The sequence below is a fragment of the Molothrus aeneus genome, chromosome 3, assembly GCF_037042795.1.
Source record: "Molothrus aeneus isolate 106 chromosome 3, BPBGC_Maene_1.0, whole genome shotgun sequence".
Classification (NCBI taxonomy): Eukaryota; Metazoa; Chordata; class Aves; order Passeriformes; family Icteridae; genus Molothrus; species Molothrus aeneus.
Window position 1 is genome coordinate 111,456,166 of NC_089648.1, and position 15,206 is coordinate 111,471,371.

General features: G+C 36.0%; 1 protein-coding gene across 2 annotated transcripts in view; it reads right to left on the reverse strand.

Annotated features, from left to right (window-relative positions):
- The window catches only part of FZD3 (frizzled class receptor 3), a 73,421-nt gene that overhangs the window by 53,044 nt on the left and 5,171 nt on the right, over positions 1–15,206 (reverse strand). For both annotated transcript variants that reach the window (XM_066547635.1, XM_066547636.1), the window contains exon 2: positions 5,207–5,693. In XM_066547635.1, coding sequence (XP_066403732.1) covers positions 5,207–5,461 — 255 coding nt within the window. In that variant the 5' untranslated portion in view covers positions 5,462–5,693. The remainder of the gene's footprint in view (positions 1–5,206; positions 5,694–15,206) is intronic.

Below are 15,206 nucleotides of genomic sequence, written 5' to 3' on the forward strand. Positions count from 1 at the left end.
GATTAAAATCCCCTTTTTTTCATCAGCTTTATGCTTCTGGGAGGCAGAACTGAGGAATGCAGGAAGCCAAGAAGTGTGAAATTTGGGATATGGTGAGCAGGGAAGGCAGAAGAAGAAGAGGAATTAACGGGTAAGAAATTCAAGATTTCCCACTTTACGTTTTCCCCACCTTTTGGGGATTATTAGGAAAGAAACATCACTAAAATGAGCCACTTAATACCTGACCCACCTCTGCTGGAAAAATTCTTCTTGTCCCAGATGCTGAGACTGGGCTGGGAATAAATATTGCTGTGCCTTAAAATGTTGGTGACATTTTAAACACACTCTGGTTCTTTGCTAATTAAAAAAAAAAAAAAAAAAAAGTGAAAAAATGGACCAAGACTCCAAAGGTGACAAAAATAGGGCTGGCAAGGGCACTAAATATGAAAAATTAAATGTCCTCACATCTGTAGTTGGATATTCCGTGGTCAATTAACTTCTAAATATTCAAGAAATCTAATTTTAGGGGGATTATTTATATCAATGGCCTGGTTCCCTTCCACCTCTCCTCTCCAGCCTTCTTCCCTCATACTGCAAAACCCCAAATCAACTTCAGGACAACCCAGATTCTCCATTTCCCCCTTTTCCACGTCCTGGCCAGCCCAGCTGCATCCCTGAGTGCCAAGTGCTGCTCTTTTCTCATAGGGGAAATGGGAATGGAAGGCAGAGGAAGAGCCATTATCTCCCTGGCCACATGGTGACGGCGTCAGCTCCTTTTTTAGAGCCTCTGACCTCCAGTTTAATCCCAAAAGAAAATTCAGATCCAGCCCTCAGCCACGCCTGGCTCCTGTCCTTTAAAGCCTCTTCGATCCCCACCCATCATTTGTGGGGTCCCATAGAAATCAGGGTGAGGAAAAAGAAGTGGTGACAGCTCATTTAATACAAAAAAACCTGGCAATCATCAAATGGAACTGCGACAAAAGCTGTCCTTGAATGGCTCCAACAGGCCACCAAATTCCACTTTTTCTGACCAAAATGTTGGCCACCAAATTTCACTTTTTCTGACCAAAATGTTGGCCCACAAAAAGTGCATGAAGGGAGGAAAATCAGCAAATCCTTCAAGGCCAAAGGAATTATGAGGGGGGAAAAGGGACAGGAGATAATAATAATAATAATAATAATAATAATAATAATAATAATAATAATAATAATAATAATAATAATAATAATAATAATAATAATAATAATAACATATAATTATATAATAATTCATATTATATATAATATTATATAAATATAAATATATAATAAAATATATAAATATAAATAATAAATTATGTAATTATATAATTATATAATTATAATATAATATATAATATATAATTTAATAATAATAATAATAATAATAATAATAATAATAATTATTATTATTATTATTATTATTATTATTATTATTATTATTATTATTATTATTATTATTATTATTATTATTCTTTGGAGCAATAATAATCCCAAGAGATGGGAAAACAAGGCCAGCTCCCTGGGGGGGACAGGGGTAATTTGGTTTTTCCACCAGCCCAGGATTGATGGGACACACGGAGCCGTGGGAGCGACGCCGTCCCCACCCTGCAGCACCTCGGGAATACCTGGGAGGGAAGATCTGGGAGGGAAGATTTGGGGGGGAAATTTTGGGTGGGAAGATTTGGGTGGGAAGATTTGGGAGGGAAGATTTGGGAAGGAAGAGTTGGGAGGGAAGTTTTGGGTGGGAATATTTGGGTAGGAAGATTCAGCAGGGAAGATTTGTGGGGAAAGATTTGGGAGGGAAATTTTGGGGAGGGAAGATTTGGGAGGGAAGATTTGGGAGGGAAATTTTGGGAGTGAAGATTTGGGATGGAAGATTTGGGGGGATGATTTGGGGGGATGATTTGGGAGGGAAAATGTGGGAGGGAAATTTTGGGAAGGAAGACTTGGGAGGGAAAATTTGGGGAAGGAAGATTTGGGAGGGAAGATTTGGGGAAGGAATATTTGGGAAGGAAGTTTGGGGAGGGGAGATTTGGGAGGGAAGATTTGGGTAGGAATATGTGGGAAGGAAGATTTGGGAGGGAAGATTTCGGAGAGAAAATTTGAGAGGGAAGATTTGGGAGGGAAGATTTGGGAGGGAAATTTTGGGGAGGGAAGATTCAGGGAGAGAAGATTTGGGGAGAGAAGATTTGGGAAGGAAGATTTTGGGAAGGACTGTTTGGGAGGGAAGTTTTGGGTAGGAATATTTGGGATGGAAGATTTGGGAAGGAATATTTAGGAAGGAAATTTTGGGGAGGGAAGATTTGGGGTGGGAAGATTTGGGAGGGAAATGTTGGGGAAGGAAGTTTGGGAGGGAAGTTTTGGGAAGGGAAGATTTGGGAGGGAAGACTTCAGAGAGAATTTTTGGGGAAGGAAGATTTGGGAGGGAAGATCAGGGAGAGAAGTTTTGGGAGGGAAAGTCTGAGGAGGGAAGATCTGGGAGGGAAATTTCGGGGAGGGAAGATTTGGGGAGAGAAGATTTGGGAAGGAAGATTTTGGGAAGGACTGTTTAGGAGGGAAGTTTTGGGTAGGAATATTTGGTTAGGAATATTTGGGATAGAAGATTTGGGAGGGAAGATTTGGTTAGGAATATTTGGGATGGAAGATTTGGGAGGGAAGATTTGGGGATGGAAGATTTGGGAGAGAAATTTTGGGAGGGAAGATTTGGGGATGGAAGATTTGGGAGGGAAGATTGGGAAGGAATATTTGAGAAAGAAGTTTTGGGGAGGGATGATTTGGGAGGGAAATTTTGGGATGGAAGATTTGGGAAGGAATATTTAGGAAGGAAATTTTGGGGAGGGAAGATTTGGGGTGGGAAGATTTGGGGAGAGAAGATTTGGGGAGAAGATTGGGGGAAGGAATATTTGGGGAGGGAAATTTGGGAGCAAAGTTTTGGGAAGGGAAGATTTGAGAGGGAAAATTTAGGAAGGAAATTTTGGGGAGGGAAGTTTTGGGAGCGAAGATTTGGGAAGGGAAGATTTGGGAGCGAAGATTTCAGAGAGAATTTTTGGGGAAGGAATATTTGGGAGGGAAAACTTGGGAGGGAAAGTTTGGGGAGGGAAGATCTGGGAGGGAAATTTTGGGGAGGGAAATTTCGGGGAGAGAAGATTTGGGGAGAGAAGATTTGGGGAGAGAAGATTTGGGAAGGAAGATTTTGGGAGGGAAGATTTGGCAGGGATGGAAGATTTGGGATGGAAGTTTTGGGAGGGAAGATTTGGGGAGGAAGATTTGAGAAAGAAGTTTTGGGAGGGAGGTTTTGTGAGGGAAATTTTACGAGGGAAATTTTGTGAGGGAAATTTTGGAAGGAATATTTGGGAAGGAATATTTGGGAAGGAATATTTGGGTAGGAATATTTGGGAGTAAAGTTTTCCCAGCACTACCAAAAGCAGCTGTCAGCAGGTCCCACCAAAATGTCACAAACACCTCAGAGCTGGCTGTGCCAGGGAAGGAAGGAGGGAGGCAAAATAATTCTCATTTCAGCCTCTGCCACAGCCAGGCTGGGCTGGATTCTGATGGAACATTCCACATTCAAGGGGCTGGAAAAAGGGAGATTTACAGGAAATTTTGGGCAAAAATCCTTCCCTGGGAAGGTGGGGAGGAGAATTCCCAGAGGATTTGGGGCTGTTCCATCCAGGCTGGGGTGGTGGGAGGTGCCCAGGTTGAGCTTGAATTTCTCTTTTTTCCAAAACTTTCTGGAATCCCCTGATTTTGCTGATTCTCTAAGCTGACAATGTGACTTTAATATCATTATGGAGGAATTACAGCAGCTTGAAGTCTCAAAAAAGCAACTTTAGTGATTATTTCTCAATCTCACACCAAAATTCACTCGTTTTCTCCATTTTACAATAAAATTCTCTACTCTTGCTCCATTTTACAATAAAATTCACTCATTTTCCTCTGTTTTGCAACAAAATTCACTCCTTTTGCTCCATTTCACAACAGAATTCTCTCCTTTCACTCCATTTTACAACAAAATTCTCTCCTTTTGCACCAATTCCCACCAAAATTCACTCATTTTTCTCCATTTCACAATAAATTCTCTCCTTTTGCTCCATTTCACAATAAAAATACCTCAATATTCTGAATTTCCATTTGAATCTCATCACAAAATACCTCAATATTCTGAATTTCCACTCATTTTAGTCTCATCACAGAATACCTCAATATTCTGAATTTCCATTTGAGTCCCATCACCAAATATCTCAATATTCTGAGTTTCCATTCATTTTCATGTTTTCACAAAATACCACAATATTCTGAATTTCCATTTTAATCTCATCACAAAATACCTCAATATTCTGAATTTCCATCCATTTTAATATCATCACAAAATACCTCAATATTCTGAATTTCCATTCATTTGAGTCTTATCTCAAAATACCTCAATATTCTGAATTTCTACTCATTCGAGTCTTATCACAGAATACCTCAATATTCTGAATTTCCATTCATTTTCATGTTTTCACAAAATACCACAATATTCTGAAGTTCCATTTGAGTCCCATCACCAAATACCTCAATATTCTGAATTTCTACTCATTTGAGTCTTACACAAAATACCTCAATATTCTGAATTTCTATTCATTTTAATGTCCTCACAGAATACCTCAATATTCTGAATTTCCATTCATTTGAGTCTTATCTCAAAATACCTCAATATTCTGAATTTCCATTCAATTGAATCTCATCACAAAATACCTCAATATTCTGAATTTCTACTCATTCGAGTCTTATCACAAAATACCTCAATATTCTGAATTTCCATTTGAGTCTTATCTCAAAATACCTCAATGTTCTGAATTTCCATTCATTTGAGTCCCATCACAAAATACCTCAATATTCTGAATTTCCATTTGAGTCCCATCACAAAATACCCCAATATTCTGAATTTCCATTTTAATCTCATCACAAAATACCTCAATGTTCTGAATTTCCACTCATTTTAGTCTCATCACAGAATACCTCAATATTCTGAATTTCCATTTGAGTCCCATCACAAAATACCACAATATTCTGAATTTCCATTCATTCGAGTCTAATAATAATGAAATTAAAGTAATAAAAATATATACTATGACTACAATACTTTCTAAAATAATTAAATTTAATGAAAACTATATAATATTGATGAAAAGAAGTACAATAATTTCTTTAGAAGTGTATTTACCTCCATGGCGAGGGCGGCGGTGTGCTGGTCGTAGTGGTTCAGGAGGTTGGGCATGAAGGTGCTGTTGTAGGGCAGGTCCTGGCACATCCTCAGCGCGATGGGCTCGCAGGAGAAGAGGCTGTGCCCGGCCCCGGGGGGCACCCAGCACGCCAGGAGCCACAGGGAGCCGAGCACCCACCGCGCAGGGACCCCGGCGCCCCGGCTCATCCCGCGGCTCCCGGGCAAGGCGGGCGCTCCCCTCACGAACGGCGCCATCTTGCGCACGGAGCAAACCCCGCCGGGCCTCGCTCGCGCTTCCCCGCGGCTGCCGCAAGAGTTTGGGCCTTCAACATCCTCAGGGTGAAAAAGGAATTTTGGCCGTTTTTTGGTGGGTTTTTCTTTTTTTCCCACTCTCGGTCCTGAGTGGAAAATTGGAATTTCAACCGCATTCCCACACTGTGGAGGCCATGGTGATAGGGGAGGGATCCAGGGGCTTCCTGCTTTTATCCTAAAAAACAGACAGAACACACTGAGAAAGCTGGAATGAGGAAAATATTCCAATATTTCACCTCTCACTTCCTCATTAAACCTAAAAGGTGAGGTTTAATCCTGATTTTTTTACATTTCTGGAGCACCCAAAAATGAAAATATTCCAATATTTCACCTCTCACTTCCTCAACTCCTTCAAGTTTTCCGACAAGGTGAGGTTTAATCCTGATTTTTTTACATTTCTGGAGGAATTGAATGGAAGAAAAGCACCCAAAAATGAAAATATTCCAATATTTCACCTCTCACTTCCTCAACTCCTTCAAGTTTTCCGACAAGGTGAGGTTTAATCCTGATTTTTTTACATTTCTGGAGGAAATGAATGGAAGAAAAGCACCCAAAAATGAAAATATTCCAATATTTCACATCTCACTTCCTCAACTCCTACAAGGTGAGTTTAATCCTCATTTTTTTACATTTCTGGAGGAATTGAATGGAAGAAAAGCACCCAAAAATGAAAATATTCCAATATTTCACATCTCACTTCCTCAACTCCTACAAGGTGAGTTTAATCCTCATTTTTTTACATTTCTGGAGGAATTGAATGGAAGAAAAGCACCCCAAAAATGAAAATATTCCAATATTTTATTTCTCAGTTCCTCAACTCCTTCAAGTTTTCCTACAAGAGGAGTTTAATCCTGATTTTTTTTTTAATTTCTAGAGGAATTGAATGGAAAAATTGGATGGAAGACAGAAGCACCCCAAAAATGAAAATATTCCAATATTTTACTTCTCACTTCCTCAACTCCTACAAGGTGAGGTTTAATCCTGATTTTTTTACATTTCTGGAAGAATTGAATGGAAGAAAAGCACCCAAAAATGAAAATATTCCAATATTTCACCTCTCACTTCCTCAACTCCTCCAAGTTCTCCTACAAGATGAGTTTTAATTCCTCATTTTTTTACATTTCTGGAGGAAATAAATGGAATAAAATTGGTGGAAATGGAAGAAAAACAACCCAAAAGGAAATATTCCAATATTTCACCTCTCACTTCCTCAACTCCTTCAAGTTCTCCTACAAGAGGAGTTTAATCCTGATTTTTTTACATTTCTGGAGGAATTGAATGGAAAAATTGGATGGAAAATGGAGGAAAAGCACCCAAAAATGAAAATATTCCAATATTTTATTTCTCAGTTCCTCAACTCCTTCAAGTTTTCCTACAAGAGGAGTTTAATCCTGATTTTTTTTTTAATTTCTAGAGGAATTGAATGGAAAAATTGGATGGAAGACAGAAGAAAAGCACCCAAAAAATGAAAATATTCCAATATTTTACTTCTCACTTCCTCAACTCCTACAAGGTGAGGTTTAATCCTGATTTTTTTACATTTCTGGAGGAATTGAATGGAAGAAAAGCACCCAAAAATGAAAATATTCCAATATTTCACCTCTCACTTCCTCAACTCCTTCAAGGTCTCCTACAAGGTGAGGTTTAATCCTGATTTTTTTACATTTCTGGAGGAAATGAATGGAAGAAAAGCACCCAAAAATGAAAATATTCCAATATTTCACATCTCACTTCCTCAACTCCTACAAGGTGAGTTTAATCCTCATTTTTTTACATTTCTGGAGGAATTGAATGGAAGAAAAGCACCCAAAAATGAAAATATTCCAATATTTCACATCTCACTTCCTCAACTCCTACAAGGTGAGGTTTAATCCTCATTTTTTTACATTTCTGGAGGAATTGAATGGAAGAAAAGCACCCAAAAATGAAAATATTCCAATATTTCACCTCTCACTTCCTCAACTCCTACAAGGTGAGGTTTAATCCTGATTTTTTTACATTTCTGGAGGAATTGAATGGAATAAGATTGGTGGAAATGGAAGAAAAACAACCCAAAAGGAAATATTCCAATATTTCACCTCTCACTTCCTCAACTCCTTCAAGTTCTCCTACAAGAGGAGTTTAATCCTGATTTTTTTACATTTCTGGAGGAATTGAATGGAAAAATTGGATGGAAAATGGAGGAAAAGCACCCAAAAATGAAAATATTCCAATATTTTATTTCTCAGTTCCTCAACTCCTTCAAGTTTTCCTACAAGAGGAGTTTAATCCTGATTTTTTTTTTTAATTTCTAGAGGAATTGAATGGAAAAATTGGATGGAAGACAGAAGAAAAGCACCCAAAAAATGAAAATATTCCAATATTTTACTTCTCACTTCCTCAACTCCTACAAGGTGAGGTTTAATCCTGATTTTTTTACATTTCTGGAGGAATTGAATGGAAGAAAAGCACCCAAAAATGAAAATATTCCAATATTTCACCTCTCACTTCCTCAACTCCTTCAAGTTCTCCTACAAGGTGAGGTTTAATCCTGATTTTTTTACATTTCTGGAGGAAATAAATGGAATAAAATTGATGGAAATGGGAGAAAAACACCCAAAAATGAAAATATTCCAATATTTTACTTCTCACTGCCTCAACTCCTGCAAGTTCTCCTACAAGAGGAGTTTAATCCTGATTTTTTAAATTTCTGGAGGAATTGAATGGAAGAAAAGCACCCAAAAATGATGAAAAATGGGGATCATCCTGATTAGGACAGAATATTTTTAGAAAATCCCACAAATTTCAGCTTGGCCACACAGAAATATTGAAACATTGAAATATTGAAATATTGAAACATTGAAATATTGAAATATTGTAATATTGAAATACTGAAATATTGAAGTATTGAAATATTGAAATAATGAAATATTGAAATATTGGAATATTGAAATACTGAAATATTGAAATATTGAAGTATTGAAATATTGAAATATTGAAATACTGAAATATTGAAACATTGAAATATTGAAATATTGAAATACTGAAATATTGAAATACTGAAATATTCAAATATTGGAATACTGAAATATTAAAATATTGAAACATTGAAATATTGAAATATTGAAACATTGAAATATTGAAATATTGAAATATTGAAATACTGAAATATTGGAATATTGAAGTATTGAAATATTGAAATATTGGAAATATTGAAATATTGAAATTTCCACCACATTCCTGCTTTTTTCCTGGAAAACTTGGAGCACAAACCAGACAGAAGACACTGAGAAAGCTGAAATAATGAAAATATTCCAATGTTTCACCTCTCACTTCCTCAACTCCTTCAAATTCTCCTACAAGAGGAGTTTAATCCTGATTTTTTTACATTTCTGGAGGAAATGAATGGAAAAAATTAATGGAAATGGAAGGAAAGCACCCAAAAAATGCCCAGAGTGAGAGAGAGGAAGGGTTTAATTACCAGGCATGTGCTGTAATTCACATTTTATTTTATTTTATTTTATTTTATTTTATTTTATTTTATTTTATTTTATTTTATTTTATTTCTATTTACACAAGCCCCTCTTCTGGTCAGAAAAATTCAGGTTTTGAGCCCTCGGTGCAGTTTGGGGCTTGGACTGGAGAATTTTGAGAGTTTCCTTCCAACCTCAATAATTCTGGGGTTTCTGAGAGGGAAAAGGGTTTGGATGCAGCCCCCAGGCACAAACCCGGCAATTTTGGGGCTTTTCTGCCTAAATTCGGCAATTTTGGGGCTTTTCTGCCCAAATTTAGGAGTTTTGGGATTTTTTTGTGCACAAATTTGGCAATTTTGGGGGGTTTTTGTGCGCAAATTTGGCAATTTTTGGGATTTTTTTGTGCACAAATTTAGCAATTTGGGGGGGGGTTGTGCCCAAATTTGGGAGTTTTGGTGCCCAAATTAGAGAATTTTGGGGTTTTTTTGTGACCAAATTTGGGGGTTTTGTGCCCAAATTTGGAATTTTGGGGGTTTTTTGTGACCAAATTTGGGAGTTTCGGTGCCCAAATTAGGGAATTTTGGGGGTTTTTTGTGACCAAATTTGGGAATTTTTTTTGTGCCGAAATTGGGCAATTTTGGGATTTTTTTGTGCGCAAATTTGGGAATTTTGGGGATTTTTTGTGCGCAAATTAGGCAATTTTGGAGGGTTTTTTGTGCCCAAATTAGGCGATTTTGGGATTTTTTTGTGCACAAATTTGGCAATTTTGGGGGGTTTTGTGCCCCAATTAGGGAATTTTGGGGTTTTTTTGTGACCAAATTTGGGAATTTTGGGGGGGGGTTTTGTGCCCAAATTTGGAATTTGGGGATTTTTTTGTGCGCAAATTTGGGAATTTTGGGGATTTTTTGTGACCAAATTTGGGAATTTTGGGATTTTTTTGTGACAAAATTTGGGAATTTTGTGATTTTTTTTCTGCCCAAAATTGAGGAATTGGGAATTTTCCATGCCCAAAACATGGGAATTTTTGGCTTTTTGTGCCTAAAAATCAGGAATTTTGACTTTTTCTCCTCCTAATTCCAGGAATTGCCCATTTCCCTCATTTCTAACCCCATTTTTATCCCCAAATTTCTCTTTTCCCTCCATTTCTAACCCCAAATATCCATTTTTCCCTCATTTTTAACCCCAAATTTCTCCTTTTTTCCCCTTTCCTTTTTTGCAGAGGCTGGTTAAAAACAAATATTCAAAAAGAGGGCGAATAAAAAAAGACCAAGCTGCTAAAATAACCACGTTAAATTCAGTTTATTGACAGCTTTGCTTTCACAGGGGAAGATGTGACTGAAATGAGGGAAAAAATAGAAATAGGAAAAGCTCCAAAGGCAGGAAAAACAAACCATGAGCCAAAAGAAAAAAGCAGCTTGAAAATTGTGGCCTTCTGATGGAAAAATGTCATTTTTCAGATTGACTTTTCAAGATGAAACAAGATTGAAAAGTTGTGTCCTGATGGAAGAAATGTCATTTTTCAGATTGACTTTTCAAGGTGAAATGAGCTTGGAAAGTTGTGTCCTTCTGATGGAAAAATGTCATTTTTTATCTTGACTTTTCAGGATATCAGCTTGAAAAGTTGTGTCCTGATTTAAGAAATGTCATTTCTCAGATTGGCTTTTCAAGGTGATTTGAGCTTGAAAAGTTGTGTTCTTCTGATGGAAAAAATGTCATTTTTCATATTGAAAATGTTTCATACCTTGAAATATTTCATATTTCAAGATGAGAAGCTTGAATAATTGTGTTCTTCTGATGGAAAAAATATAATTTTTCAGATTGACGTTTCAAGGTGATACCAGCTTGAAAAGCTGTGTCCTTCTGATGGAAAAAAAAGTCATTTTTCAGATTGACTTTTCAAGATGAAACAACCTTGAAAAGTTGTGTCCTGATGGAAGAAAAGTCATTTCTCAGATTGACTTCTCAAGATGGTACGAGCTTGAAAAGTTGTGTCTTTCTGATGGAAGAAATGTCATTTTTCACGTTGACTTTTCAAGGTGATATCAGCTTGAAAATTGTGTCCTGATGGAAAAAATGTCGTTTTTCAGATTGATTTTTCAAGGTGGTATGAGCTTGAACATTGTGTCCTTCTGATGGAAAAATGTCATTTTTCAGACTGACTTTTCAAGGTGATATCAGGTTGAAAAGTTGTTTCCTTCTGATGAAAAAATGTCATTTTTCAGACTGACTTAGAAGATGATATCAGCTTGAAAAGTTGTGTCCTTCGGATTGAAGAAATGTCATTTTTCATGTTGATTTTTCAAGATGAAACAAGCTTGAAAATTGTGTCCTGATGGAAAAAATGTTGTTTTTCAGATTGCTTTTCAAGGTGGTGGGAGCTTGAAAAGTTGTGTTCTTCTGATTTAAGAAATGTCATTTCTCAGATTGGCTTTTCAAGATGATATGAGCTTGAAAAGTTGTGTCCTTCTGATTGCAGAAATGTCATTTTTCATGTTGATTTTTCAAGATGGTATCAGCTTCAAAAGTTGTGTCTTTCTAATGGAAAAATGTCATTTTTCATGTTGACTTTTCAAGGTGATATCAGCTTGAAAAGTTGTGTCCTTCTGATGGAAAAATGTAATTTTTACGTTGACTTTTCAAGGTGATATGGGCTTGAAAACTTGGTTCTTCTGATTTAAAAAATGTCATTTTTCATAGTGACTTTTCAGGATGATGGGAGCTTAAAAGTTGTGTCCTGATTTAAGAAATGTCATTTCTCAGATTGGCTTTTCAAGGTGGTACGAGCTTGAAAAGTTGTGTTTATCTGATGGAAAAATGTCATTTTTCATGTTGACTTTTTAAGATGGTGTCAGCTTCAAAAGTTGTGTCCTTCTGCTGGAAAAAATATAATTTTTCAGACTGACTTTTCAAGATGATATGAGCTTGAAAAGTTGTGTCTTTCTGATTGAAAAAATGTCATTTTTCATTTTGAAAATATTTCATATTTCAGTATTTCATAGATTGAAATATTTCATATTTCCATATTTCAAGATGAGGAGCTTGAATAATTGTGTTCTGATGGAAAAAATATAAGTTTTCACATTGAATTTTCACGGTGATATCAGCTAGAAAATTGTGTCCTTCTGATGGAAAATTTAATTTTTCAGATTGATTTTCAGGGTGATATGAGCTTGAACATTGTGTCCTTCTGATTGAATAAATGTCATTTTTCACATTGACTTTTCAAGGTGATATGAGCTTCAAAAGTTGTGTTCTTCTGCTGGAAAAAATGTCATTTCTCAGATTGATTTTCAAGGTGATATGAGCTTGAACATTGTGTCCTTCTGATTGCAGAAATGTCATTTTTCATGTTGACTTTTCAAGATGGCATCAGCTTGAAAAGTTGCATTCTTCTGCTGGCAAAAATATAATTTTTCAGATTGACTTTTCAAGATGATATGAGCTTGAAAAGTTGTGTTCTTCTGATGGAAAAATGTCATTTTTATGTTGACTTTTCAGGATGATATCAGCTTGAAATGTTGTATCCTGATTTCAGAAATGTCATTTCTCAGATTGGCTTTTCGAGGTGATATGAGCTTGAAAAATTGCATCCTGATGGAAAAAATGTGATTTCCCAGATTGATTTTTCAAGATGGTATGAGCTTGAAAATTGTGTTCTTCTGATGGAAAATTTAATTCTTCAGATTGGCGTTTCAAGGTGATATGCGCTTGAAAAGTTGGGTCCCTCTGCACAAATGTCATTTTTCATGTTGACTTTTCAAGGTGATATCAGCTTCAAAAGTTGTGTCTTTCTGATGGAAAAATGTCATTTTTCATGTTGACTTTTCAAGATGAAACAAGCTTGAAAAGTTGTGTCCTGATGGAAAAAATGTCGTTTTTCAGATTGCTTTTCAAGGTGGTGGGAGCTTGAAAAGTTGTGTTCTTCTGATTTAAGAAATGTCATTTCTCAGATTGGCTTTTCAAGGTGATTTGAGCTTGAAAAGTTGTGTCCTTCTGATTGCAGAAATGTCATTTTTCATGTTGATTTTTCAAGATGGTATCAGCTTCAAAAGTTGTGTCTTTCTAATGGAAAAATGTCATTTTTCATGTTGACTTTTCAAGGTGATATCAGCTTGAAAAGTTGTGTCCTTCTGATGGAAAAATGTAATTTTTACGTTGACTTTTCAAGGTGATATGGGCTTGAAAACTTGGTTCTTCTGATTTAAAAAATGTCATTTTTCATAGTGACTTTTCAGGATGATGGGAGCTTAAAAGTTGTGTCCTGATTTAAGAAATGTCATTTCTCAGATTGGCTTTTCAAGGTGGTACGAGCTTGAAAAGTTGTGTTTATCTGATGGAAAAATGTCATTTTTCATGTTGACTTTTTAAGATGGTGTCAGCTTCAAAAGTTGTGTCCTTCTGCTGGAAAAAATATAATTTTTCAGACTGACTTTTCAAGATGATATGAGCTTGAAAAGTTGTGTCTTTCTGATTGAAAAAATGTCATTTTTCATTTTGAAAATATTTCATATTTCAGTATTTCATAGATTGAAATATTTCATATTTCCATATTTCAAGATGAGGAGCTTGAATAATTGTGTTCTGATGGAAAAAATATAAGTTTTCACATTGAATTTTCACGGTGATATCAGCTAGAAAATTGTGTCCTTCTGATGGAAAATTTAATTTTTCAGATTGATTTTCAGGGTGATATGAGCTTGAACATTGTGTCCTTCTGATTGAATAAATGTCATTTTTCACATTGACTTTTCAAGGTGATATGAGCTTCAAAAGTTGTGTTCTTCTGCTGGAAAAAATGTCATTTCTCAGATTGATTTTCAAGGTGATATGAGCTTGAACATTGTGTCCTTCTGATTGCAGAAATGTCATTTTTCATGTTGACTTTTCAAGATGGCATCAGCTTGAAAAGTTGCATTCTTCTGCTGGCAAAAATATAATTTTTCAGATTGACTTTTCAAGATGATATGAGCTTGAAAAGTTGTGTTCTTCTGATGGAAAAATGTCATTTTTATGTTGACTTTTCAGGATGATATCAGCTTGAAATGTTGTATCCTGATTTCAGAAATGTCATTTCTCAGATTGGCTTTTCGAGGTGATATGAGCTTGAAAAATTGCATCCTGATGGAAAAAATGTGATTTCCCAGATTGATTTTTCAAGATGGTATGAGCTTGAAAATTGTGTTCTTCTGATGGAAAATTTAATTCTTCAGATTGGCGTTTCAAGGTGATATGCGCTTGAAAAGTTGGGTCCCTCTGCACAAATGTCATTTTTCATGTTGACTTTTCAAGGTGATATCAGCTTCAAAAGTTGTGTCTTTCTGATGGAAAAATGTCATTTTTCATGTTGACTTTTCAAGATGAAACAAGCTTGAAAAGTTGTGTCCTGATGGAAAAAATGTCGTTTTTCAGATTGACTTTTCAAGGTGGTATGAGCTTGAAAAGTTGTGTCCTGATTTAAGAAATGTCATTTCTCAGATTGACTTTTCAAGATGATATGAGCTTGAAAATTGTGTCCTTCTGATGGAAAAATGTCATTTTTTATGTTGACTTTTCAAGGTGATATCAGCTTCAAAAGTTGTGTCTTTCTGATGGAAGAAATGTTATTTTTCACATTGACTTTTCAAGATGGTATCAGCTTCAAAAGTTGTGTCCTTCTGATGGAAAAATCTCGTTTTTCAGATTGACTTTTCAAGGTGATATCAGCTTCGAAGGTTGTGTTCTTCTGATGGAAAAATGTCATTTTTCGTGTTGACTTTTCAAGGTGAAATGAGCTTGAAAACTTGGTTCTTCTGATTTAAAAAATGTCATTTTTCATAGTGACTTTTCAAGGTGATGGGAGCTTGAAAAGTTGTGTCCTGATTTAAGAAATGTCATTTCTCAGATTGGCTTTTCAAGGTGATATGAGCTTGAAAATTCTGTCCTTCTCATGGAAAAAATGTCATTTTTCAGATTGACTTTTCATGATATGAGCTTGAAAAGTTGTGTCTTTCTGATTGAAAAAATGTCATTTTTCATGTTGACTTTTCAAGATGGTATCAGCTTCAAAAGTTGTGTCTTTCTAATGGAAAAATGTCATTTTTCATGTTGACTTTTCAAGGTGGTATGAGCTTGAAAAGTTGTGTTCTTCTGATGGAAATAATGTCATTTTTCATAGTGACTTTTCAAGGTGATGTAAGCTTGAAAAGTTGTGTTCTTCTGATGAGGAAATGTCATTTTTCTGATTGACTTTGAAGATG